Here is a 25,897-nt window from a genome sequence, read left to right as displayed (position 1 = left end):
ATCACTCAGATAAAAACTTTGTCATGGAATCTGCAATTGAATGGTGGTGGGGAGGAGACAACAAACAAGATCAGATCTTATGGGGGGGGCGTGAATGAATGAGGAAAATAAGCACCAGGGAGGAAAAAGTATAGAGATTGAGAAGTTTTTAATTGTCAGAAAGCAATCAAAGAAGGTCTCACTGGGGAGTGACCACGGAGATGAGATCCGAAGGAGAAGGCTACTGAATATACTGCTTTCTGCGACAGAGGCATCAGTGAGACAGCATGGAGTGTGCTGCAGAAAATGGGGACGTGCAGGTCATTCTTAAAGGCCCAGCCCCAGCCTATTCTGTGGTGTTGCAGTGGATTTCTTCAGAACCGGATAACAGAGACACTATGAACTACACCGACCACTGCATTCTGAGCCGTCCTCGGCAAAGCTAGCGCCTATGGGGAGGAAGGAAGACCCTGAATATTCCCGCTGTCCGCATCTCGGAGAGCTGTTAGGGCAGAATCAATCTTGAGAAAGAACAGATGGGGAAAGGAGAGTAGGCGGACGGGTGAGGGAGAGAATTGTTTTCATTCTCTGTGTATCTTGGAGTTTGGGCCTGGAATTCACGTCGGAAAGAGCTCCTTGACATCATTTTCTTTGAGGGGAGGCCAACACGAGGCAAGGAAGATGAATTCTACCACCAATAGCCAAGACAGAAACTGGGCAAAGCAACCAAGAGAGGAACTACCGTCAAGCAGCCCTGGCCTGGGACTCAGAGCAGCCATTCATCATCACCAGCTTCGAGTTCTCCACATGGTAGTTCCCTTTTGTCACTCCCTGAGGCTCGCCGGCTTCATCATCTGCTTGGAACCTCGCCGATGCAAGGGTTGGAAAAGGGGGTCTGTGTCGTGATGAGCATTTAAGAAGTGGCTTTTTTAAAAAGGCGTGATCTGAAGCATTTTCAGTTTCCATAGACTCCAGGCCCTCCAGAGCTGATTTCAAACAGTGCTGTCACTCAGTGCAGAGTTGGGCAGAGGGGCACCATAGCATGGCATCACACAATGCGCCCACCAGACAAAGCCAACAGAGGCATTCCCAAAAGCATGAAGAGCAACGCATGGTAAAACAATTAGGCAGTGATGAGTTGTGAGTGTATGGATTTTTGTTTTGTTTTTAATAGAATTTAATTAAATTATAAATTTGTATAATTTAATTTTTAATAATGCCTGTAGTTAACCACCAGCTCATAAGATTTCTGCCAATTTAACAGCTAGCTCTTGGAAAACCAGAATGGGCCAACTAAAACACACCACAGCTTGTCTGCACTGGGAGCAAAATGGGACAAGATGGCAACGGTCACCTGAGGGATACAAGAAGCACCATGGAAACTGCAGAGGGCAGACGGTTGTGCAGAGACTCGGGTACCCACGAGTAGAGGCCAGGAAAGCTTTCTGGTTCTCCCTGGAAACCCCTAAGTTATTTTAGCAGAAGTTTCTGCAACAAGCTTACACTACCCATATAGGGCGGGGGGCATGTGCCAAAGCAGTTAATTCACACCACACTTCCCACTGACGACAACCCCAAAAATCTGAGACATCAAAAGAGCACCTCTTCAAAGCGTCGGGGAACTAACAAGATAGTGGGGAATTACCTGTCAAGATCAAGGAGCGAATTAGAACTTACTAACTATTTCCAGGCCTTGGGTGTTCTTAGCTTTCTCCAGAGATACTCTTCATTTGCCTCAACCAGCAGCTGCGGGTGGGAAGAAGGCCAGCCAGCTGTCCTGTGACAGTAGAGCCTATGACTACACTACCAGGAGGTCCCAGCCCAGAGTGGGAAGCGAGCCCTTAGGGTCTCTACCTTTGGTGAGCAGTGCACCTTGTCCCTCCACCCAGGGAAATCACTAGGAGCAAAGAGCCTCCCAGCGGCCACCTGCAGATCAACATTCTCGGGTATACCAGTTGCCCCTGCCAGGTCCCAGCCAGAGGAGGAATACATGTAGAATCCTGGACTGCAACTACAGCCTGTCCCGAGAGACCTCCACAACTGCAGCCCAGCCTCTGTCTCTCCCTTCTGATGAGTGAATGTGTCAAGCTGTTAGGGTTTAGATCTGAAGTGTCACTTCAAAGCCTCATGTGTGTGGGAGGCGACTGCACTGAGGGGGTGCTGCACTCCTCAGTGGATTTGCCCATGGATGTGTTCAAAGCTGACCATGCTGTGAGGAGGCGGGGCCTGGTTGGAGCGGGTCACTGAGAGCGTGGCCAGGAAGGGTGACTTCTTGTCCCGGGCTCTTGCTTTTGCCGATATTTCCGGGCAGCCCATGTGAGGTTAGGAGATTTCTTCCACCATGTCCTTCTTGCATTGCAGCCACCAGCCTGGATTGAATTCTGTAGAAGCTGTGACCCTAAATAAACCTCTCCTCCTTTAAGTTGTGGGTGCCTTGTTCCCAGTGTCAGGGAAGTGACTAAGACACCAACTATGCTTCCAACTATATATATCCACAAATGTCTACTTCATGTACCAGGATACATGCAAAAATATTCGAAGCAGCACTGGCATAATGGTCCAAAACCGAAACAACCCAAATGTCTACAGGGGTGGCATGGAGAAACATGTGCACGTACTGATATGAAAAAATACTACGGAATAACATAAAGCCATATTTAAAAACACAGATGACTAAGAAAGTAAAAATGTAATCCTGAGCCAAAGAAGCATGACTCTATAATTCATAAATTATAAGACAAACCGGAACAGGGATTATAAAATGTCAGGGTAATGGTAACCTCGAGAGAGTTGGAAAAGAAGTGTGACAACAGAAGCAAGAAACCTGGGTGTCTGGCAATGTCCACTTTCTTGTGCTGGACCATGGTACATGTTCATTTTAATAACAAATCATTTCATTGACATTTATGGTAGTGTTTTTATATTTTACAATAAAAAAGTAAAGCAGATGACCTTTTATAGTCACAGCCTGGTGAAACCTTGGAGACTATGATGATTTAAAAAATTTTGATGTCTGTGCCACACCCCAGGCCAATTAAATCACATATGTGGAGGCAAAATCTAGCTATTGGTGGTTTTAAATTTTCCCAAGTAATTCCAACGTGAAGGCAAGATTGAGAGTTACACTCACTCCCACTAAAAGAAACAAACAACAAGGCAGTGGGTTGACACAAATCCTCAGTAATTTGTTGATGACATCTGATGTTCATTCCTCAAATTCATCAGTTCATCTCATGACTATGGTATGGAAAAATCAAAACAGAAGAAAAGAGGTGCACTGCAGCTGGTAGCCTCCCCCACAGACCCTGGTGCCCTTGAATCACTTTTCCACCCTCATCCACCACCAGCTTCACTCGGGAGAAGTGAAGAGGGGGGAAGAATCAGGAACGATGGTGCACAAAACTGTCAGGAGCTGACGGCCTGGCACAGAGTGGCCTCCTTGTCACCAACTGGCCAGCGTCAAAACTTCCAATTATTTGACAGTAGCATTTTTCAATTGGCACCCAGGTTTGAAGTCTCATTTTACAACTGGAACAAGAGAGACAGGAAGGGAAAATCAGTTCGAATAAAGTTTCAGTGCGTTTTTTGCAATTTCTCGGAAGAGTGTTTGTTTCCACTCAGGATTACAAGAACAAAAAGAAAAACAGCTGATAGCTACTAGGGACTCACTCCGTGCTGTTCTTGGGGTTCTGCTATGTTAACTCACTGAGTCCTAACACCCCATGGGGCAGGTGCTATTAACAGCCCCCGATTTACAGGTGGGGGTGCTGACCTGAGCCCTGCGAAGATTACAAGACAGGTATTGTCGACTCTCAACACAGCATTTCTAAGCGAGGTCCAGGGGCCCTTTAGGACACTCACACTGTCAAAACGATGCTCCTAACAAAATGAAGAAGTCATGTGTTTGTCCCTTCACTCGACTCTTTCAGGAATATATATGACTTGTTAACGTCACAGCGCCGAGTGCGGAGGCAGGTACGGGAACCCAGCTGTCTTTCATTAGGCCAAATAGTTTCACCAAAGTGTTAAGCAATGACGCCCTCCTCGTTAAGTTTTTTCTTGTCCTGTTATGTTTTGTTTTTGGAAAACACAGGAATTTTCTCAAAAAGTATCTATGTAGACATGTCGAGAGTTATTTTTATGAGTCAATACATATTTAGTTTTTCCCCATGTTCACTTTTAATATGACAAGTATCAGTAGGTGGGCTTGTCTGGGGCCCTTGGTGTCTACAGTGCTGGCTCCTGTATGAAGCTCTCTCTCGGTCAGAGGTATCAGTTGGCAAGTTCCCTAGGTGGTCCTTTCTTTACTTTGTGGGACATACTTGAATGCATGCGGTAAACACAGTTTTTATAAAAATTCGAAGTTAAAAAAATAATTTAGAGTGTGTTGCCATTTAAAATGATAACACCACTGTTTGCTTGGGTCACAGCTCTCCACCAGCTCCCTGCTCCTTTGAACATGCCCCTTCCCAAGTGGTGCAGGCTCCTCAACCTCACCTTCTTGTCATCCCTCACTAGGCTCCATGCTCTGTCTTTCTCCAACTGCCCATGCTTTCTCCTGCCTCAGGGCATTTGCACCTATTGGTGCACTTCTACCCCAGGAAGGGCTTTCAAAAAGGTGACTGGATCACTGGGGCACTCCAACTGGCTGGCTTGGTGTTGGGAGGTGGGGCCTGCCTGGAAGAGGAGGGGCACCGGGAGCATGACCTGGTTTGCATCTTCCCCAGCTCCTCCTGTGTCTCTGCCTTGGCCACCATGAAGGGAGCAGAGTCCCCTGTTACCCCCTCTGGACTCTGCTGCCCTGGAGCTGGCCAACCATGGGCTGTGACTATGAGCCAAAACAAACCTCTTCTCTTTTAGTGTGGCCTTGGGTACTTTGTCCGAGGGACAAGCATGGGAAGATGCAGTATTCTTATAGGAGATGCCTTCTAAACACTTAAGGCCAAGTCATGCTTTCAGTGAGACTTTTTAGATCGTTTGGTGCTTTCTTAACTGCAGAATCATCTTACTGCCACACTTCTGATTAGGTCTTCATCCCACTGGCATATAATCACCATGGAAACAGACTTGTTTACCCCTAATCCCCAAAACATCACATAGCCAATGATCAGTGCTCCACAAATAACTATGAAGTATTTCACAACTGTTCATAGATACTACTTATTTATCTTCCCTGTGGATACACCTCAGGCTCCTCAAACCTGTGATGTTAACACCTGAGCCCTTCCCACAGTCCTTTCACCAGAGCCACCCTGTGTCCCCCACACTAGCTTCCGATGCTGCTGCATTGGGACAGCATCCATGTCCAGTATCTGCGATGCCTTCCTCTCTCTCTCACGCCCACCCCAACTCAGTACCCCTGTGTCACTGATGCTCTGCACTCTTCACGGCCGCAGCTTTAAGATGAATCCTGGAAGGGCGGCTTGGGGTGGCCATGCAGATCTTCTAGGAAGCCCTCTGATCCCTTCCTGCTCCCACTCTCCAAGATAAATGGAACCATTCACTGAAGCAACTGCCCTTCCTGGTTATGGGTGGTAGTGTTCCACAAAAGGAGACTCAATAGATGCACTCTGTCCCTATGGAAGTTAGGAAAAAGGGGGGGGGGCGGCGAGGCTGGGTGGGATATTTAAGTGGTGCATCTCCTGGGTGAACCACAAGGCACATTTTCCCATCAGTTATACTTTTGGATGAAAGTATAAATCTTTATTGGGCCAATAGCCATAGACATTGAACCCTGAAATAAACTACTGTATTCACAAAATCAATAGAAAATTAGAACAAGACTTAGATGAAAATGAGTACCTTCATGGAACTGAGCATTTTCCTCATGAATACCAAACTATATCGTTCCCTGTTTCTTCTGATTCTGGTCTTGTCTCAGACTCTACGAAAACATTCACATTAGAAACTCTCTTTCCCAGGGAAGGAGAATGGCTTAGCGTGGTTTAGATTCAGGGAATGTCATAGAAATTAAAGCCACAAACACAGTTTCTTCTTTGCTGGGATTCTTCTCCTTGCAAGAGATTTCCAACTACCCAGTTATCGTAGACAATGCCTCCTTTTTATTCTCCTCTGGTGACTAGGACTGGCTAGGAGGGGCACGAAAGCCCAGACCAGAACCCACATGGTTCTGTCCCCATGCTCCTCCTGTCACCCCTCCCTCTCCATACACACTGGTTGACCAGATGTCCTGATGTGGGAAGCATGCTGTCCAGAGACTGCATTAGCTATATGGTGCCAACACCGTGACTTTGAGTGACCCCAACTATTTATATAAACAGGGACTCCACAAAAACTATGCCTCAAAGCCCCTTTCCTTCCAGCATCAGCTATGCTGCTTCCATTTCCAAGACATCTGCTCCCCATTTTCAATATTCAGAATTGCGAGAGAAAGCCGTGCTCCTCAGGTTGCCACTAATCTGCTTGGCACGCCATCAGTGTCTTCTCACAGATCAGAACTACAAGGGAGGGGAGAGCGCTCCGCTTTTCCATCCTCCCTGTATTCCTTTTTAAGGAAAGCTCCTCCTTGCTGCCTTCTCTGTGGGAGCAATTTATTAGCCTTATCAACCATGTTATATGGAGTAAAAACTAATCCAGCTACAAGTTACAACCTAAAAACAGTTTGGAGAACACAGGATCCAGGATTCACAGAACGCCACATGTATATAAACCTTAAGAAGGTTCTTAAACAGTTGCAAAGGGATTTGTGCTCCGAGACCACTAGCCCGGCTCCCTGTTGAGTTCATGGTGTGAACTGCGTTTTTTGAGATGCATAACATGCTGGGTGTGTGTTGCAAAGGAAAGCTATATAATGACTTTTTTTTTGGCCTTAAAAAACATTTGTCATTTAAAGAAAACACACTGTGGAATAAATATGAGGTGATCAGCTTCAGTACATCTGCTCTTGATTTATGTAATTAGCAGAAATGCACTAGCAGGATCCAGGAAGCCCGAGCACCAGCCCCACCCTGGGTTTCCATGGCCACATCTGGAAGGCCAGGGGGAGGCAGCCACCGTGCCAGGTGGAGCCGGAACGCCAGGTAACCGAGCCCATGAAGTCATCCAAGCCTTGCAGTCAGTCATACTCCTTCTCGTCACTCTCCAAAGTCTTCATTGTGAGTTTTCTTATATTGTTTGACAGAACCAAAGTTTTTCCAGCCTTGACAAGATAATTGCTTCCATATCATAGCAGAAATTTAAAAATACACAGCTCTGTATCTCCCTGACAATGATAAATTGTCATCAGATAATATCATCTCACAAGTACACGGTGCCAGTAGTTACACAGTTTCAAATGGCAATTTCCTAAATAGAGCCTCTACAATTTCGTTCTTGTTGTTGGCTCTCTTTCTCTCCCTCTAGGGGGAAATAGTGCTTCTTTATGAAAAGTCCTGAGGGCCTAAGGTGCTCCTGGAATAAGTTACAGGTACAAATAGTGAGCACAAACCCACAGTAGACTCCATGAAAGTTACAGGACCTCAGTAACAGATTGGGATAAACATGTCCTTAAGGGGGATTCAGTTTAGAGACATATCTGACCCTTATCCAGACTTGTGGACCAGAGATCTGGCTGACAATCTCATCAGGACAGATTATATTTAATTTGTCTCTCAGCAGCTGTTCAGTTAGTGTTTGCTGGCAGAAAGTAGCCTTAAGCTTCCAGATGATTCTAGAAGGCTGTCTTCCTAGGCCCTAGGGGAATGTCCACCCTTTCTACGGGTCGAAACTCTGGGAGATAGCACCCAAGACATTAGCCTTCTCTCCATGGGAGCCTTGGTTCCCTCCTGCATGGTCATATGGGACTGAGTGTTTCTAGATATTGCTCCTTCATTACAAAAAAAGTAAGCGTCTGTTGATCAGGGGGTTGAGCAAACATAGACCGAAAGGGCAAATACAAAAGGATGTGGTTATTAGCTTTTGTAACTTCATGATAAACTGAGCACCCACTTACTAAGCACAGTAAAAAGCACACTGAAGGGGACCTCAGAGACTCAGGTTCCAGTCCCAGCCACCTTCAATATCTCTGAAACTCCCTGGCAGGCAAAGATTCTAGCTTTCAACAGGACACACATTTTTTATTCTGTATCTCGGCTCTTTCTCTAGGAGGGCTCACCTAGCAGGGCCAGCAGTGGCAGACTCCATCCAGACTGAGGTGACCAAAGGAAAGAACAGCAACCCAGCACAGCCCAACTTGTGCCTCGTCACCAACCATTTGCAACCTCCTAAGCGCCACTGTCCACAGGCGGTGGCAGCCCCACCCTCAGGCCGCTTGGAGCCTCACCTGTCACAGCCCACTGCACCTGGACACCTAGCCCAGCCCACCACCCAGGACAGGCACTGGCTGGAAACTACTGGAGCTAGTATCAGAGAAGAACAGAACCGCCCAGAGAAAAGTCACCAGGCTCTGAAAGGTGGGCTGAGGAGGTAGAGAAAAAGCACACCTTACTTCACTCATTAAAGTTTTAAAGAAGTCAACAGCATGTCTTAAGAGAACATGGCCTGTGCACGTTTGGCCAGATGTTTTTAGCTGCAGAATGGATTACTTATAGCAATCTGATGAGAGGTATAGGGAAGACTATTCCGGTACTTAGAATCCTTCTGGAAATTGGCAGGCTTGGCCCAAGATCAGCCTTATCAAGGACAAATCTATTTCAGAAGAGATTCTTGATGGAGAAAGAACAGAAACGTGGCTATGGAACCATCCAACATCAGTTTTGCATTTATGAAAACAGCATTATTCCCAGCCTATAAGTTCTCTGAGGTCAGGAAATGCAATAGTGGCCCTAAGGGAGGTCAGGATCCTTGGCCAGAAACTGGCACTCAGCTGACTGTTGTCAAATGAACAAACATTCAGGGCTGTCGGTTCTGCACTGTAGAGCGAGGTGAGCCTCTCTCCTGGCTGGGGTGGACAGAGACAGTGACTGAAGATTCGGCTTCCCAGAGATGGCTCTAAAGAGATCCTTGACATCTCTGGGTCTGCAGGCTCTGGAGTTCCACTACTGATCTCTCCACCCCTCTACAGAGCCTTTGATTCCAATGGGGCAGTTTAGGAGGGGGAGGCAGGACAGGGAAGACCTCGCCTGTGGAGACCCAAGCTGGCTACAGGATTTCCACGAGGGCGTGGGGGAGCATGACCGCAGAAGTGCCCCCATTCACAAATTCTCTGAGGATTAGTGTTTCTCCCTGATATATTGTTTTCTTTTCACTTGCCTCAATGACAGTACATTGTCCTCAGAAAAAGAGGGCTAAGAAAATATTCCAAAACACTTATCAGTTAAATCTCTTGCTGATCAAGCCCTCTGAGTGAAAACAAGATGAAACAAAATCCAGGGAATAGAAAAGACATGATGAGTGGTGGTGCACACCGGTAATCCTACACCTGGAGGCTAGGAGGCTGAAGAGGAGGACTGTGAGTGGGAGTACCATTTGGGCATCTCAGATTTTTGAAAAAGAACTGGAAATGTAGCTCAGCATGAAGGCCCTGGGTTCAGTATGGAGAGAAAGAGAGAAAGGGAAAGAGAGAAGGAGAGAGAGAGAGAGAGAAAGAGAGAGAGAGAGAAGAAGAGAGAGAGAAAGCAAGCAAGCAAGCAAGCAGTCTAGGATTCCTATTTGGTCTTACGTCATGATTGCTCCTTTGCCTACAGAGAATGTACCCTACCCAATTTACACCAGTCAAAACAAAACAAAATAAACGTAGGAAAGCTGATCTATGATTTTTCTAGGAGAAACTGATATATAACAATTCAGAAACGCATCCTTTGTGGTCCAGTTAGCTATTGTGCCATATTAACATTATCAGCATAGAAAACATCGTACAGTCTGGAGTCAAAGCCAAGCACGAGGGTAAACTAGATGAAATCATGATAGGCCAGAGAAACTGGAGAACACACTCTTCAGCTCTGAAATGATTCTCTGTCCCTCCAGCACCTGTCTTAGTGTAGGCTGGAGCTGTGGGTATAATACACCTCAGGGCCAATGACGTGGTAGGAAGGATGAAGGGGATTCTAACGCCATTAGAAAACTGGGATTGCGGAGGTCAGCTGTTTGCTTAGTCCGTCGCCTGCCTCCAGAAAGATGAAGAAGTCTGGCACGGACAAAACAAACATGGGCAGCTTGGGTGTCACTCTGGGTTCTGAGCTCAAGGAAGCAGACCCGTGGATATTCTTGGTTGTCCCGCACGAGCCCGCTCCAAGCATGGATCCTGACCTCAGCAGCATCAGTATCTCCAGGGGACACAGGAGTCACCAAGTCCTTGCAGTCCACCTTAGACCGAATGAGTCGGGAACTCGAGGGCTGGGGCGCAGCAAGCCGTGTGTGAACAAGCACTCCTGGTGGGACACATCCTCTTTCAGCAAAGGAGCAACCATGACACAAACCAAGTAGGAACAGAACAAAGCTTCGCAACCACGGGTCCAGGGCCATTCATAGCACAGGAAAGAGCAGGTTCAACCAGGCCAGACAAGGGATTCAAACGAGGATTGTGCAATGACTAGAATTTTCAGTGTGAAAAGAAACAGAGAAAGAAAAGAACACAAAAGAGAAACACGCTAAGTTCAACGTTCAGAAAGCTAACCATAGACAAGTGGTGTGTCTTACAGCAGGGCTCAGCTGTCAGATACTCCGGTCTCTGCAGCAGTTAGCATTCTCCTTTGTTCTCTTTTAAATGTAAATACTGGTGAAAGGATTAAAAATCAAGTTGCTTAACAACTGACTGACCAATTTTGTCAGATCCTGAAAACAAAGCAGAATTAACGGGGAGGTAGAGGTGAGAAGTCACCACACATTACTATCAGCTTCACAGCTTTGATAAACACCCCTGGCAGCAACCTTGAATACACATGCAACGCTGGTGTGCTGTGAATGCACGTATTAACTGCTCTCCTGCAGCCTAAGGGGTTTAGCTCAAGTTAAAGTGAGCCCTTTCAAAGTTTTGTGATTTCTCAGCCGTAAATCTTTGGAATAGGAAGATTAGATCTTGGAGAGATATCACTTAGCAGATAGTCTCACTCGGCTGTTCTGTGACGGAACAGTCCCAGGCTTGAGAAGACACAGGCCACTTCTCCACTCTTGACTTTTTCGGACAGAGGTGGTATCGCCAGCACCTGAGTGCCCCCACCCCCAGCCTCCTGTGAAGTAGTGGAGATAACTCCCCCATCTGAGAAGCTAAAATCAAGCCTCTGCTTTACTTCAGCTGTCAAGAGATTATCAAGAAGGGCAAAAATATCAACATACTGTGCATTTAGTTCCAGAGATGTTATTCTTAAAAGACAACTTTAGGAGTGGATAAAGGTGTGCCTCATTTTAAGGAATCTCAACTTCCTAGAAAAAGCGAAAAAACGTGCAAAACATACTTTCATTACAAAAAGGCTTCACTAACCTCCCTTGGCACATGTAAGCGAACATAAAATGCCACTATTTAATTCATATGCAATCTTTTAGGAATAAAGTGATTGAAAAAGTTAGTTTCATGAATATCATTGAAGCCAGTGTCACTGATTAAACCTCCAAGCAAGAAAGAACAATGGGAGAACACAGTAAGACAGCTGTGGGTACCATTTCATTCTCAAAGGGCATCTTTTCTTTTGTTGCCATTACTGAAGAGTATTAATGTCCTGCCCTGTCTGCATTCAAGTGTCTTGCAAACAGCTCGTCTATTCACAAGTGTACTTCGGCGCTATAGTTCTTGGATCTCACAGCTGATACTCAGGGTCAAAACTTTCCTGACATCCAATCTTTAGCAGAACAAGAGGCTCCTTCCTCCGGGGGATGGGGGCACCAAAAGAGCATCTGCTTATGGATCAGTCCCCTGGGAGAGGAAGTCAGAGACTCCGGCCTCGGGAGGGGGGACGGTTCTTGGGGCGCTGAGCCAAAACACTGGGAAAGAGATCCCCAAGACCAGCTTCTTCCCCAGGACAGCAGGGCGAAGCTCTCATGTGCAGCCTTCTAACTCTGGGGTGTCACGTGCTCTGACTTTCTTTTCTTTTCCTTTTTTAAGCTTTTTTTATTAGTATACGTTTGTGAAACAATGAATATTTTTCCCTCCCTCCCTCCGGCCTCTCTCCATCCCCACAAAGGCCACCTCCCTGTTTCTTTTCATCTTTCTTTATTTGGCTCCTTAAATTGTTTATACTTTGGGTTTCTCATATAGGAGGAAGCAGGCAATATTTGGTCTGATTTATTCATTTGTCACTATGGACACAAGGTGCATCTATTTTCCTTCAGATGACTCAAGTTTATCCTTCTTTATGGCAGAGTACTACTCCATTATGTATAAGTGCATTTTCTTTATCCATTTATCTGTTGATGCACATAGAGGCTGCTTCCAAGGTTAAGCTATTCTGAGTTGTGTTCCTATAAGCATGGGCATGCATGTATCACTGTGTTATTTCAGTGGCAAGCAGAAACACTGAAACGACACCCAGGATTTGGAGGCACATTTGTTTCCGTCAGTGGGCACTGATTGGGATCACTCCCAGAATTCAGGCCCTGATCTCTGGCGGTCTACGGGTTATATGGGATAAGCAAGCAGGAAGTACAGAGGCAGAGTGGCTTGTCCACTGGGGATTGGTTTATAGAACGTCCATCACAGTGACCAGCCATTTCTAGAAGACAAGAGCAACCAGAACTGGAACAGGAACTATTACCTGGGCAGCTGAGAAACCGAAGTATACTGGCTGGCAGCGGGGCACTTCCTGCTACCTTATGACGTCTTTAACTTTTCTGGGACAGTATACAGAAGAGGTATAGCTGAGTCAGATGGAATTTCAATTCACTAACTCTGGGAGCGGGGAGGGTCAGACACATGAGAGTCTTTCTAGACCACAGGGAAACAGTGGTGCTTCCGCACACATGAGCATACTCTTCCACAGGCTTCATCCCCCGGAAGAAGTGCCGAGAAGATGCTTTAAAAAGCAGCTCCTGTTTCTCCCCAGGAGGGATGTGTGCAGCACGCTCAGTGTCCTGGCTCTTCAGCTCCTTCCCAAAGGCCTGTGCTAAACTCCCCAGCTCTGGGAACAGAGGGACTCGGCGCCCGCATGTGTCAGGATCACAGGACCACAGCAGGAGGTGGTGGTTTCCGCAGTACACAAACACTTCAAGGCCACACCCATGGGAGCAGAGCAGGAAGGGGTGAGAACACACAGCTCCTGTTCTCTCTGGAAGGAGCTCACGGCCTGACTTCCAAAGAAGTGGCCCCACGGAACTAACAGGGCAAACAAACAACAGCCTTGTTAGCACCAGAGCCGGAGCTTGGTGCTTTGGGAGCCTCCCTCCACCTTCCCATGATAAAGCCAGGCTGCCCATTCTTCCTGCAGGGAATAAGGGCCACGGCTTCTATGGAGGCCACTCAAGGCTCTGCCTCTATCACACTAGTTCAGGGAGGCAGGGGGCTTGACGCCCCGGGGTGGTCCTAGAACACAGAAAGGGGACAGGATGCACACTGGGTCTGCTCCCAGCAGCTGTCTCCCAGAGTCAGGGGATGCAGCTCACACCAGGTTCGGGCATTTCTTACAAGTCCTCTCCCTGGCTTAGTCTAGAGAGGTGGAGATAAACGCTCATGCCCACTTCACCACTAAGACAGAAGGGAGGAGAACAAATTACAAAACACTCCAGCCTTTCCCGCTGCATCTCCAGAATCTGGCGGGGTGCTGATAGGATGGGGCACATCCTCGCCCCCAAGAGCCACTAATAAACAGATGACAGTGCCCTGGCCATGGCTTAGGAAGCACCTTAAAATCTCTGGCTAGATGGATTGCTGAGACCCTTCTCCTAGCACAGGCCAGTCCTACAAGATGTCTTATCTACACGCAGAGGCCAATGCACAGCCAAAGACACGAAGACACAGGAGAATAAATCCCAAATGATAGAAGATAAATCTCCAGTAACTGACCTAAATGAGGTGCAGATATGTGACTTACCTGACAGAGAATTAAAAGTAACAGCCAGAAAGCTGTTCCTGGGGGTCAGGAGAGCAGGAATAAAGTGAAAACTTCACCAAAGAGATAAAACTTATAAAAACATACCAAGCAGAAGTCCCAGAGCTCATGAACACCATAGCTGAAATGAAATACTCAATGGATATATAAAGCAGAAGAAAGGATCATGAACTCAAAGATCGCTAGAAATCACTCATCCAATCAGAGAAGCGAGAGATAAAAGGAAAAAGAGGAAAGGTCACTTGAGCCACTTATGTGGGCAACAGAAGGACTGAAAACCTCCAAAGAACTCACAGAGAGAGACTGCCATGCCCGGGGAAGGAGACAGCAAGCCGGACCCAGGAATCCCAGAGGACGTCAAGTAAGGTGGGTCCTGTGAGTCCCCCAGTGAAATTGTCCACAGTAAAGACAAGGCCGGGGGTGTTGTTCAGTGGTAGAACACATGCTCTACACATAAGGCCTTGGATTTGGAAAAAAGAAATACTAGAACCAAAAACAACACCCACAACAAAAAGGGAAAGGCAAAGAGAGAAGCAACCAGGGAAAGGGAAAGCATACAAGGGATGAGACTTTCTGTGGATTCCTCAGCAGAAACCTTGAAGGGAGAGAAAAACTGCCAGCTAAGAATCTGATAGCCAGTGACGGTATCTTTCAAAAACAAAGAGGTGCAAGGACCTTCACAGACAAACAGAAGGCTGAAGGAGTGGGGTGCTAATTAGTAACATGAGAATATGTGAAAGTAGAAAACTCACTGGGAAAAAAAGTACACTGCCCAGTGCAAAGAATCCTAGTACAGGAATAATGATGGGCAGATCAATTCTAGCTCCAGGATAAAGGTTAAAGGGGCAAGCTGTGAAAAACAACTACAACTACAGTAATTTGTTCAGGGATACAAATTATCAACCAATGCCAAGTATGACTTCAAAATCATAAGCTGTGTGAGGAAGGGAAGTGAAACGTGTAGTTTGTGAATGCGATCTGAGCCGAGTAGCCATCCACTTGTAGGTATAAAAATAGCATCCTATCTTATGAATTTGCTCACTCTCCTTACTGATACCAGTGTTATCTGTAGATCAACTTTTAGGCAATGAGTTGCTACCCAAACTGCGTGGATGTTGTCTAGAGGTTTAGCTAAGTAACTCAGCCAGAAGACAGGGTGCTTACTTTGTATACATCCTGATCCTGTGGAAGAGGAAAGCATGGAGATTATGTGAGAGCTACACGCCCCTTAGGTGGGGGTAGCCTGTTTACAATGTAAGGGAGGGAAAGAGCCTTCTTGCCCCCATTCCTCCCTTTTGCTCTGGCTGCTTTGCTATTCAGCTGCCATTCCCCCCTTTGCTCTTATTGCTTTGCTGTCTTCTGCCTCGGAGCCAGCCAAGTATGGACTGAAACCTCCACAAACTGTAACCTAAATAAACCTTTTCTTCCTCAGTTTTGGGCATTGGGTATTTTGTCTCAGCAAGGAGAGAAAAGTAACCAAGACAAATTGTAATACTGTCCTTTGGACCAGGCATACAATGATGTTCTCTGTTGAATCAATAAAGGACCATGAGGGAGAGTCATTAGCAATTCGTGGGATCTTATGGAAGGAACAAAAGTACTTTTCACATACCTGGGCTGAGAATCCACAGAAGAAACCGTACCAGAAATGCACAAGTGTAAATGCAAAATTCTTGTAGAGGAAATAGCGCAGGAATTTGCACATTCGGAAATAGGACCACCTTCCATGGACGAGGAGAAGCCTCTGCAGGTATCTAAACTGGGCAAAGGAGTAGTCGCTGGCCAAGACTGCCTGAAGCCCTTCCTGGCCGCTGATGCCGACGCCAATGTGAGCACCTGTAAGACGAGAGGGACTCGTTCATTCCCGAAACGGAGGCACAGCCTCTTCAGGAAACTTATCAGGGCTCTTTTATGTCTTTCATTTACTGGAAACCTGCAACTGAAGCAATTATAATGCCTCACAAGTGATCTCAAATACTCATGACGACGAGGTGTCTCCCCCAGTTTTACTTAAGAGGAAACTGGGCTGAAAAAAGCTCAGTAGCTTTCATAAGGTTTTACAGTTCCTGAACTATACAGACGGAGTTAAATGCAGGCATTGCCTATGGCTCTGGTCTCCTTCATCTACACTGTGGCTACTTATGTCCCCCAACGCTAGCAGGGGCCAGTGTCTTTTTCTAATCTAAAAAGTACACAAGTGACCTCATTAAGCACAAACAGATGGTATGAATGGTAGTAAGGGGGAAAGCACTGGATTCAAAAGGATCACAGCTTTAGAACCACGGCACAATCCGGTTTTAATGCCCTCCCTGTCGCACATCACCAGAGGCTGAACTGGGGGCCCTGGGTGTGCCCGGCCCCCCTGCACGAACACCTCGTACTTTTAATCATGCTGACATCGTTGGCCCCATCGCCGATGGCCAGAGTGACAGCATTTCTGTGCTTTTTCACCAGTTCTACCACTTGCGCTTTCTGGAGTGGGGTGACTCTGCAGCAGATCACAGTCTTACACAGGCAGGCGAGCTCCAAGAGGTCGCTCTTGACGTCGCTTTCAAGGGCATGGGCCTGGAACAGGAAAAGGAAAGTGACAGGCAATCGTAACTCAGAGCTGTAATCTGGACAGCAAATGTCTTGTTCTTAAACTGACTCTGTAAAGCTGACTTCACTAAACTGACTTTATTTCATTCATTTCAACGAGTTGTTGATTCATGGTCACAGAGGCAGCAAAAACTAAAGGAATGAATGTTGAACTCGTGGGAAGCACCAGGAGATTTTTTTTTTTAAAGATCTTGCTCCGCATGCGCGTGCTCTCCTTGACACCCGCCCATGCTGCTGTGGCAAGAGGGGAGAGGAGGTCTGGGACCCACTAAAGTTAGCAAAAGCGAAGGAAGGACCCAGGCCCCATCTCACAAGTTTAGCACGAACTGCAAATGATGGTGACTTATTGGCTGTAAAAGGGTGGTGTGCAACCTGCGTCTCAAACGGGTTCCCCAGCTATTTCTCTCTTGCACATATACAAACGCGTAAGAGCCTTTAGATATGCTGGGGTTGTTACCAGGTGGGGAGGATAATCCCCTTGAAGTAACTGTGGAATTAGTTTTCTAGAAAACATGTCACTGTACGTTTGAAACGGATACATTCAGAAGAAACACAAAGTCACTTAAACTTCCAGGTATCCTTACGTGATTCTTTAGCGAGACATTCCCAGCCGGTTACAAGCTGGCCCATCCATTCCTTTTGCGTTTTATCTTCTGCAGCCACCTTTAAGTCCACATTATATTCCCATCAAGCCAAACTGCTTGTTTCCTTTGATTTAAAAGGCCCTGTCTTGCGTCTGCCTCTGCACTTGCTGTCATCTCTGCTCGAAAATATCACTTCCTCCAGAAAGTCTTCCTTGATTTTTCTACAGGGAGCCAAATGAACTGTTTCTGTGTTCTCAAAGCAGTGTCTTCATTCTTCTCTTACTGTGTTTCACAAACTGTTACAGTCAATCCCTAAAACAAACACTGGGTTCTGTTTACATCATCATTCTCAGACTCTGACACTGTGACCTGCACATGTTTAATAACTGCTAATGGAACGAATGGGTGGCTGAGTGAATGAGCATAAAAGCCTAACTCTGGTGTAGAAACTTCTCATACCCAAGCCTGTAATTCCTAAAGGAAACTGTGGGCTTGTGTTCTCAGACGTCATCATCCGTTCTGAAAGAGAAACCATGTTACTGGCTGTCTTCCTTAGAGAGGTCCCGTTTTGTCTCTGTTCTTTCTTCTTTGTAATCAACAAGTAAAAAAAACTAGAATCAGACCTGGGAAATTGAAGCTGAGTTACATTCTGCAGAACATCAGGGTTTGAACAAATTGGAATCATGATTTTAAAACGACTTCTGGTGATACTAGCAAAAATAGAGTTGATGTTCCTTAAATGAAAATGGCATTTCATGGTTTCCTGGGAGTCAGGCTGTGAAGCTAAAGGGGTTCCTGGAGAGCGTCTATCTATCTTCGCTCCTTCTTTCAACAAATTCAGAGACAGAGAGCAAGACCACCTGAGCACTCTCACCCACCACACTTCGGCCTCCTTAAACTTAGAGGAAGGGCTAAGCACAGCTCATCAGGAAGCCTACCCATACTCTGGTCGCTGGGAGGTTCCACTTGGAGGCCACCAGCTCTAAGTCCCAGCTGACAGCCTTATAATTTTCAGTTGCCGCTCATGTGTGCAAGGGAGAAGTTCGTGTCATCTGAACAAACTTTCAACTGAGCTTGGCCTGCAGCTGAGCTCTGTAACGTTCGGTGGTGTAGAAGGCAGCACATCATTACCTCTGGAATCCAGCTGGATAATGTGCTGAGTACTGAGAGCTAACAGACAGATGAGCTCAAAGGGGAGAATACAATATACTCATGTCCAACTTCTTTTGTCCTCTAAGAAAATGTCTTCGGAAGAAACATTTATTTTCCAAACTCCAAAGTGAAAAACGATCATCAAAGCCAAAGAAAGATGTGAGATTAATTCTTTGTGCACATAAATGATAATTTCACTAAAATGCAATCGGAGCTTTTTGTATTCTAAATTAGAAACTCAGAAGAGTGTTTTGATATTTGTTCAAGACTTGGAACCTGAACTACATTAAAAGTACAATGCAAGTTTATTCTATTATGACAAGAACCAGATTTCCTAATCAAAGCAAATTGTTTGGCATTGCCGTAAAACGCTGCTATTTAGAAAAACCACCAGAGGTATCTTAATGGCAATAATTTGGTGTGGTAATTATATGAAGGTCAGGTTATGCTCTGCAAATCACAAACATTGGCAAAGCAATAATTGCAATTCATCCACCAAGTTGCCTTACTTTAATTAAATAACAGAGAACTGTGACACTCCCCCTCGGAAAAGCACTTAAATAATGCTGCTAAGTGGTCCACAGTCATTTAGACAAGATTGATATTCTGTGAATACAGTGTTTCTTCAGCGCTTCCCTGCCACTGTGATAGTTCAAGCAATAATGTATGAAATATACATTGGCAGTTTCCTTTCCCTTTGCAACAGGAAATCGTTGTGTATGCCCTGGTTTCTTGTACTGCCATTTGCCTGAGAAACAAAAGAAGAGCTCTTATTGTGACAGCACAAAGAGAGGTTTATTGGGCTAAAGGAAAAGGAAGGACAAAGGACTGCAGTGAACTCACCAAACTGTGGCCATTGATGACCAAGGCATAGTCCCCTGGGGCAGTGTCTTCTTCTCCCACCGAGGCCATCTCCAACTGTTGCTCTTTTCCACAGGCTGCATGGGCATTGAGAATGCTGTGGTTTTGTCCAGGCAAACTTTCCTTTGCCTTCCTTAAAGAACAGGGGGCAAGAAAGGAAATCACGACAAAGTACACAGAGCATGCCTTCAATCTAACAAGAGACAGGTCGAGGGAAACCCATTCCACCCCTCCTCAGAGGGAAGCTGGTGGAAGCCACAGTTCCAGTGAGCTGACCAGGAATTCCTTGTGATGTGGAGACTGGCAAATCTCTAGATCACAGGAAATGGGCAGGTAAACATGATGAAAACAAAGTCCTCTCAAATGGCTTATATTATTTACAAGGTAACTCACCATCTTGGGCTGGATTTAGCTAGTGTTTGATAGAGTTGGTATAAGCAGGCCGCAGAACCACTAAATAATGGAAAGCAAAAAGCTAAAGGCAATTGATGAAATCTAGGAATTCCATATATCTGAGGTACGTGCTTGAAATAGCAGTCTTCTGTGAAACACATTTTTTTAGAATTGACAATAAAAAAAAAAAAACTGATGGATGGTCAGGTCATTTCTAGTCATTACAAGACAGAATATTTTACGCAAAAATGGTACTCATCAGGCTGAACAATAGAACTCATCCTCTGGGAGCGTAACTACAGACACAAAAGTGCACAGGTTCATTCCAAATGGACTCTCCCTCCAAATAACCTAGATCTGAACAGCGGGAACTCTAGAGGAACCTTGCCCACATCCAACCCATCTCTCTTGTTGAAGAGGAAGCTTGTCGGTGACATAACACCCTTAGGTGGCACATTTCAAGATTCTCTTCAGAATGCAAAGATGATGCCTTGAAAGGAGAGGAATGTCCCTCTCTGAGGCCTCCTGAGTGACAGGATTGAAAGTGTCAGGGCAAACGGATCTGACCACGGAAGCTGCAGCCACAAAAAGAGACCCATCAACACATGCCCCGGAAGGCGAACACCTAAGCCACCAACCCTGGAGTCCACACGAGCCTCGTGAGGTGCGTGGCCAGGAGACTTTGGGGAGTGAAGGACAAACTAGACTGTGAATGCTTTGACTCGTGGCAGAATGGATGGGTTCCCTAAGAACTCATCCAATACAGAAACATTCGTTAAGCTGGCTTGAAGCAGAGGCACCTCTGAAAGAAGACAGTGGCCACTATAGCAAAACAACCCATTTCACCTTCGGCTTTCTAATTATTTGGCAATGTAATACTGTTTATACATGCAACGTCACAACAAAACCCCAAAACACCTTATCTTCTGGCTCAACATCTCCTTCTGCTGTCCAGAACAGAAATCACAGTCTGCATTTAGGTACAGAGAGATCACGCTCCCTCAGCCCGCAGGACAGTATCACCCCCTTCACATCCAGTTTGCAGAACCACAGGCGAAGATTTACAAAGCCAGAGGGCTGCGTGTGAGATGTGGGGAGTACGAGTAGGAGGGGAAGGCAGAGTGGACGTGAAAAATCATTGCTTAGGTGCGAGGATCAGACTTTCACAGCAGATAAGCTTGTCAGGGAATCCTCAGAGTCATGGGAATTTACGGTCCCATGTCATGAAGAAAACAGGGAAGAAGAGTTCCTTCGAAGTGGAGGCTTCTCCGACAGCACCGCAGAGCTCATAAATTGGATCTTAAATCACCAAGGGAAAACATCTCCTGGGGTCTCCTTTTTAGAAAAGCTCTCACTCACTGTATAAATGATTCAACCTCTGTTTTTCCCCGGATAATGAAAACATTCCAAAGAAGGGTGAAGTTCATGAAAGTATTGGCTGAAATTCTACTTACTTAGGTTCCCCCCACCGCCGAAACTCTTCCTCATATGTGACATGAGCCCTTCTTGCAGGCAGAAAAGGGACCATTTTCTCAGTTCTGTTTAAATTCACTCTGCTCTCTCCTCTCGGCCCTGACTCCCAGCCAGCTCGAGTGCTCGCTTTCCGCCCTTTGCCTGTGCTCTTTAGCTGTCATTTCTTTTCATTCCTGGAACTTAGCTCTTCAAACACCAGCGGGTTCTTGCAAAAACAATTTGTTAAGAGGGAGGGGGTACACTGAGCCTAACTCCCTTCAATGAATAGGAACTATACATTTTTGGAAGGCGTAACACACAGCGCTTGACCACAGAAGACAAATAACAAATGCTAAAACAAAAGAGTGCCTGTGTTTTCCAAGCTTTGTAATGAAAGGCAGTTTATGACAATGGGAGCATGTAAACACGCACTCATGTTGAGTGACCGACATTCACAGTCCCATAACATCACAATGCCTTCCTCTGATAACTCACACGCCCAAGGTTGAGTCACCTGACTTTAGGGCACTCAGTCAGTCAGTGATGAATCAGACTAGAACCCAGGACTTCAATCTCCTCATTGCTGGTCTACCACACCAAACTACTGTCTGCATAGAGTCAGCTGCAGGCTGCCCCCCGGGTTGGACAGATAGTTACAGAAGGGCAATTAAGGGACCAGTACTATTGCAGCAGTAGTGCCGAAAGGAAGAAAACTAATGAAATTTTTATTTCAGTGCCCAGGGCCACCGTCCCTTATAACTTAAAAGACCTGTGAGATCTTCAATTCCTGTCATTAATAACGTTGTTATTATTAGAAACGAGGAGGGTGAGACCAGCTAGTCAAACTGGCTGGGTATCAACCATTGAAAACGGATACCAGCTACAGAACCTTGGCTCTACTGCTGTGGGCTACAAGATCTCAAGATTAAGTACTCTGAAATTGTATGACTTATGAGAGAAATTTAATCTACTAAAACATTTCACCTGAATGACTGGAAGTTTAGGGTTGAAATCAAAATGCACTTTGTTGGGCCTGTGCAGGGCTTTACAGAGTGTATGTGACTACGGCAGTGTGATGTTCCTCTCCACAGAAGACCTCGCCACCCTGCCAGCCTCCCCACACACACACATAAATTGCCCAGATCACACAGTGAACCTTCCCTGCCCTGCCCAGCCCTGGGGCTAGCTGCATTTCCAAACCCTGTTCATTCAATACAATAATTTTCCATCAAGTAAGATGTTCAAAAAATACCAATGCACATTTTGTTGATTAAAGAGGAAATATCAGTTCTTAAGAATATCACGGGGATACTTCATAGACGCAGTGAAGTCAGTCACTTCATGGTTTAATGAATTTCTCTAACAACAAAACATGTGATCAATGCTACAAAAATGAAATATGGAATGAGTTCTACTGGCAGACCAAACAAAATTACATTCTCAGCCTGTTTTCCTTTGGGCAGAAGACATGTATTGGCAAAATGTAATCAAGGCAGAAATCTTCTGAGAAACCATAGCAGGGTTTAAACACAGGTTTCTGGGCATGCCCTTAAAACTAAGGCAGCTACGGCAGCAAAACTAAGCCAGGGCTCCAAGTGTCTAAAATGGTTTCGAGACATTAAATTTGAAACAAGCCGTATGTATGATACGCATGAAAATTACATATCCATGTTTATGAAATAATCTAAACACATTTGACAGGTTTAAATATAAGCATTTAGGTCATTTCCTTCCAATAGCTACTATCACTCAGATCCTATTCTTTTGATACACTTATTTTTTTTTTTTGCATGAACTTTCACTGAACTCGAAAGCATAACACAAGAAAACGGGATGGTACAAATTTATGATTTCAATATTTCACCCCAAAGTTAGGGCTTAGATATAAGTAACAAAGATTAGAAGGACAGCGAGCACCTTGAAGCAATAGCTTTCTTGGTGTACTCTCTCTCTCTGACTTAGATTAACCAGATGCATACTATGAATGTATTGATTCTTCTAAAATAAACTTTTCTACCATGCAGTGCCTCTGTCTTAGATTCAAGGAATGGGGTTTCCCCCAAATCTGGCTTGAAAATATTTCCAAGCAGCTGAACAAGGTGACCACAAGGGCTGTGAAATATTGATTCTAAGTGGAGATTTTTTTCTTCGGAGTATTTTTCTTCTCATGAAAAACATACGTTTAGTTTTTTTCTAATTCTGAAGATTTGGCACGAACACTACTACAACTTCAAATAATGCAAAGGACCATAAAGAAGAAAGTCAACATGATGCACAAAGCTATTACCCAGAGACAACTGTCTATGCTTCCCAGCATTTGATAAATAAGTAGGTAAGCACGTGGTATTCTATGGATGCACACACACATATGATACTATATGTATTATTTTGCCAAAAAGGGATCATCCTATGCATGATGTTTTATAATCTCATTTTTCACAGGATAAATAATATTATAGACATCTTCCAAAGTCAATAATTACTTTTATTGACTGCATAGTATCCCACTGTGTGTATTTAACAAACTCTTTTGTGGCACAGTATTTTTTCTATTTCTAATTGTATATTATCGTAACTGATATAGCAATAGATATTTACTTATATACATAGTCATACTGTTTCCCACTTACATTCTTAGGAGAATTCCTAGAAGTAGGAATCACTGGGTCAAAAGTATACTATATAATTCTGGAATATATAGCTAGTTTATCCTCCAAATAGTTTCTACCAATGCACATCCCACAAAGCAGTGAGATGTCCAACAAGCCCATTCTTTAGATTAACCCTCAAGAGAAGAAGAGTAGGCTGAAGGTGTGTTGAGGAAGCATACAACAATCAGCCAGGTGCACAGGCTGCTGAAAGTCAAAGCCCAGGAACACTATTTACTAGTTCGGGCAAGCTACTTCCTTGTCTGTATTTCAACCTGCTAATCTGTAAAACAGGGAGAACTTTAATGCTGACTGGTGGGTGGTTTGAGAATGAAATGAAGTAATATAGATCCACACTGCTCACGGCACTATTCCAGACAGGCCCTCAAAACTTTGAACCACAGACTCACTGAATCCAGGTCTGCTTGCTTTTCTATCTTCCCCCATCAAGAGTCGAATTCCCCCAAAAACAAAACATCATTTAAAGAATTTTTTTTAATTTGAATTAGTTGTTAAATAAATTATTTCCCCAAGAGCCTCTATGGAGTCCATCATTAGAATTATATGAAAATGATGCAAAAATCATGCACTCCAACAGAAATACCTTCAGTGTGTTGTCAAATGAATAAATCATAAAGTGCTATCGATAATAACTAAGTTGTATCAGTAAAAATTAATTAGATTTCCCAATTTTTATTTGGCAAAGACATATGGAGCTTCCAGTCACAGCCTCTAACCAATGAGAAGTCTGATCTTCAAGTATCTCCTGGTGGGACTGACATCCAAGGCTGACTTTTCAGCAAGTGGAGCTTAGAGAAGCTACCACAAACAGTAACAAGCAAAAATTATTATGAGACAGCATTTTTAAAATGCTAGGGGAAAATTATGTAGATTTTTAAGTGGTCTCCAAATGAAGAAAGAAAGTAAATGGGTAGATATTTGGAAATTTTATGTCTCTAAGTCTAATGTTTATCCACTATGGTCCACAGTGTCAGTGCTTACATATGTTCTGGTTCTCTGTAGCAGTTTTATGAATGTCATCTATACTTCTCATAAGCACTGTATGTCTAGGTCCCATGGTATGCCAAACTACTTATTTTCCTTAATGCTGAAAAACAATTCCAACTTCATCTGCCATCTGTTACAGCTGCCTTTTCCACATTTATCTGCTTATCAAGTTCATCTAGTTTTTCTGTAAATGAAAACCCTCGCACCCCATTCCCTGGAGGTTCTTCATTTGTTGGTCAAAATGCAGCCAGAGAACTCACCAGAGCGCAATATTAAAAGACAATTCAATGTAAGTGATGTGAAATCCTTCGCTAAAAAGCCTCAGGAGACACTGGAGGCCTGAGGACAGTGATTTGCCCCTAATGTCAGACATACCTGCGTTTGTCACCAAGATGGTGGAACTTCAGGAAATGTGCAGAGAACACTGCAGGGTTGGAATCATGCAAGACCATAGGGTATCTTTCTGCTCCCTCCCTGGTCTGAGATTCCCCTCCCCACTCCCACCCTCCTTTTCTCTGCCCACCTTCAACTCTTACCTGAGCTCTTCTCTCACTTCCCCAACAGTGTTCCCTGCTACCACGAACACATCATTCATGTCCTCGGTCAGCATGTTGCAGGCATAACCGATGTTGATGGCAGTTTCTGGTGCAAGATAAAGCTACTTCAGTTAAGGCATGATTTAACAGCGTAAGTATGTTTTTGATAAAAGCTATGATGCCATAGCTGTATCTCCCCACATCCTATGGACCTTGTTGTTAACTAGGTAGAGCATGATGAGTGATAAATACAAGGGAACCAGAGGGAAATTCAAAGAATTTGAATGTACTCCATAATCAAATTCACCACTCCCTAAGCCCATGGAGAAGTATTAACCTCCACAAAACCTTAGCCTCCTGTTTACCTTTAGATGTTCAAATCATCACCCATAAAGAAACTCTAAAATTCTGTGGCACTGTAATGTACACATATGCAAATATAAAACTTTTTGATCAGAAACCCTGAATATTGCTTTCAGAGAGCCAAAATACTGAACTTGGCTAATACTCAGTTCTAGTATGGTAGGCAAATTGCAGAAAGAACTCGTAAAGTATCGAGTTGAACAACAAATAAAGCTCTTTAAAAAATTATAGTTCTCCCACACAGAACATGGATATTTTTCCATTAAATGAACAGATATTTGGAATCTAATTATCATCTCAAAAACCACCCAGAGCTGCTCTACTAGAGAACTGCCAGATGACATGATTTGTGGGGGCAGGCTTCCTCTGCTTCTGGAGAAATAGAGCCC

General features: G+C 44.8%; 1 protein-coding gene across 10 annotated transcripts in view; it reads right to left on the bottom strand.

The window, feature by feature from the left end:
* Positions 1 to 25,897, bottom strand: part of Atp8b4 (ATPase, class I, type 8B, member 4) — a 235,200-nt gene that overhangs the window by 23,857 nt on the left and 185,446 nt on the right. For all 10 annotated transcript variants that reach the window (XM_013510347.1, XM_013510349.1, XM_013510351.1 and 7 more), the window contains 4 exons: positions 25,146 to 25,251; positions 19,091 to 19,241; positions 16,295 to 16,478; positions 15,526 to 15,749 (listed from right to left, as the gene is read on the bottom strand). In XM_013510347.1, coding sequence (XP_013365801.1) covers positions 15,526 to 15,749; positions 16,295 to 16,478; positions 19,091 to 19,241; positions 25,146 to 25,251 — 665 coding nt within the window. The remainder of the gene's footprint in view (positions 1 to 15,525; positions 15,750 to 16,294; positions 16,479 to 19,090; positions 19,242 to 25,145; positions 25,252 to 25,897) is intronic.

The sequence above is a fragment of the Chinchilla lanigera genome, unplaced genomic scaffold (genome assembly GCF_000276665.1).
Source record: "Chinchilla lanigera isolate Chin_1 unplaced genomic scaffold, ChiLan1.0 scaffold00008, whole genome shotgun sequence".
Taxonomy (NCBI): domain Eukaryota; kingdom Metazoa; phylum Chordata; class Mammalia; order Rodentia; family Chinchillidae; genus Chinchilla; species Chinchilla lanigera.
The sequence above is the reverse complement of the archived record's forward strand: the minus strand, read 5'-3'. Positions and strand labels throughout refer to the sequence as shown.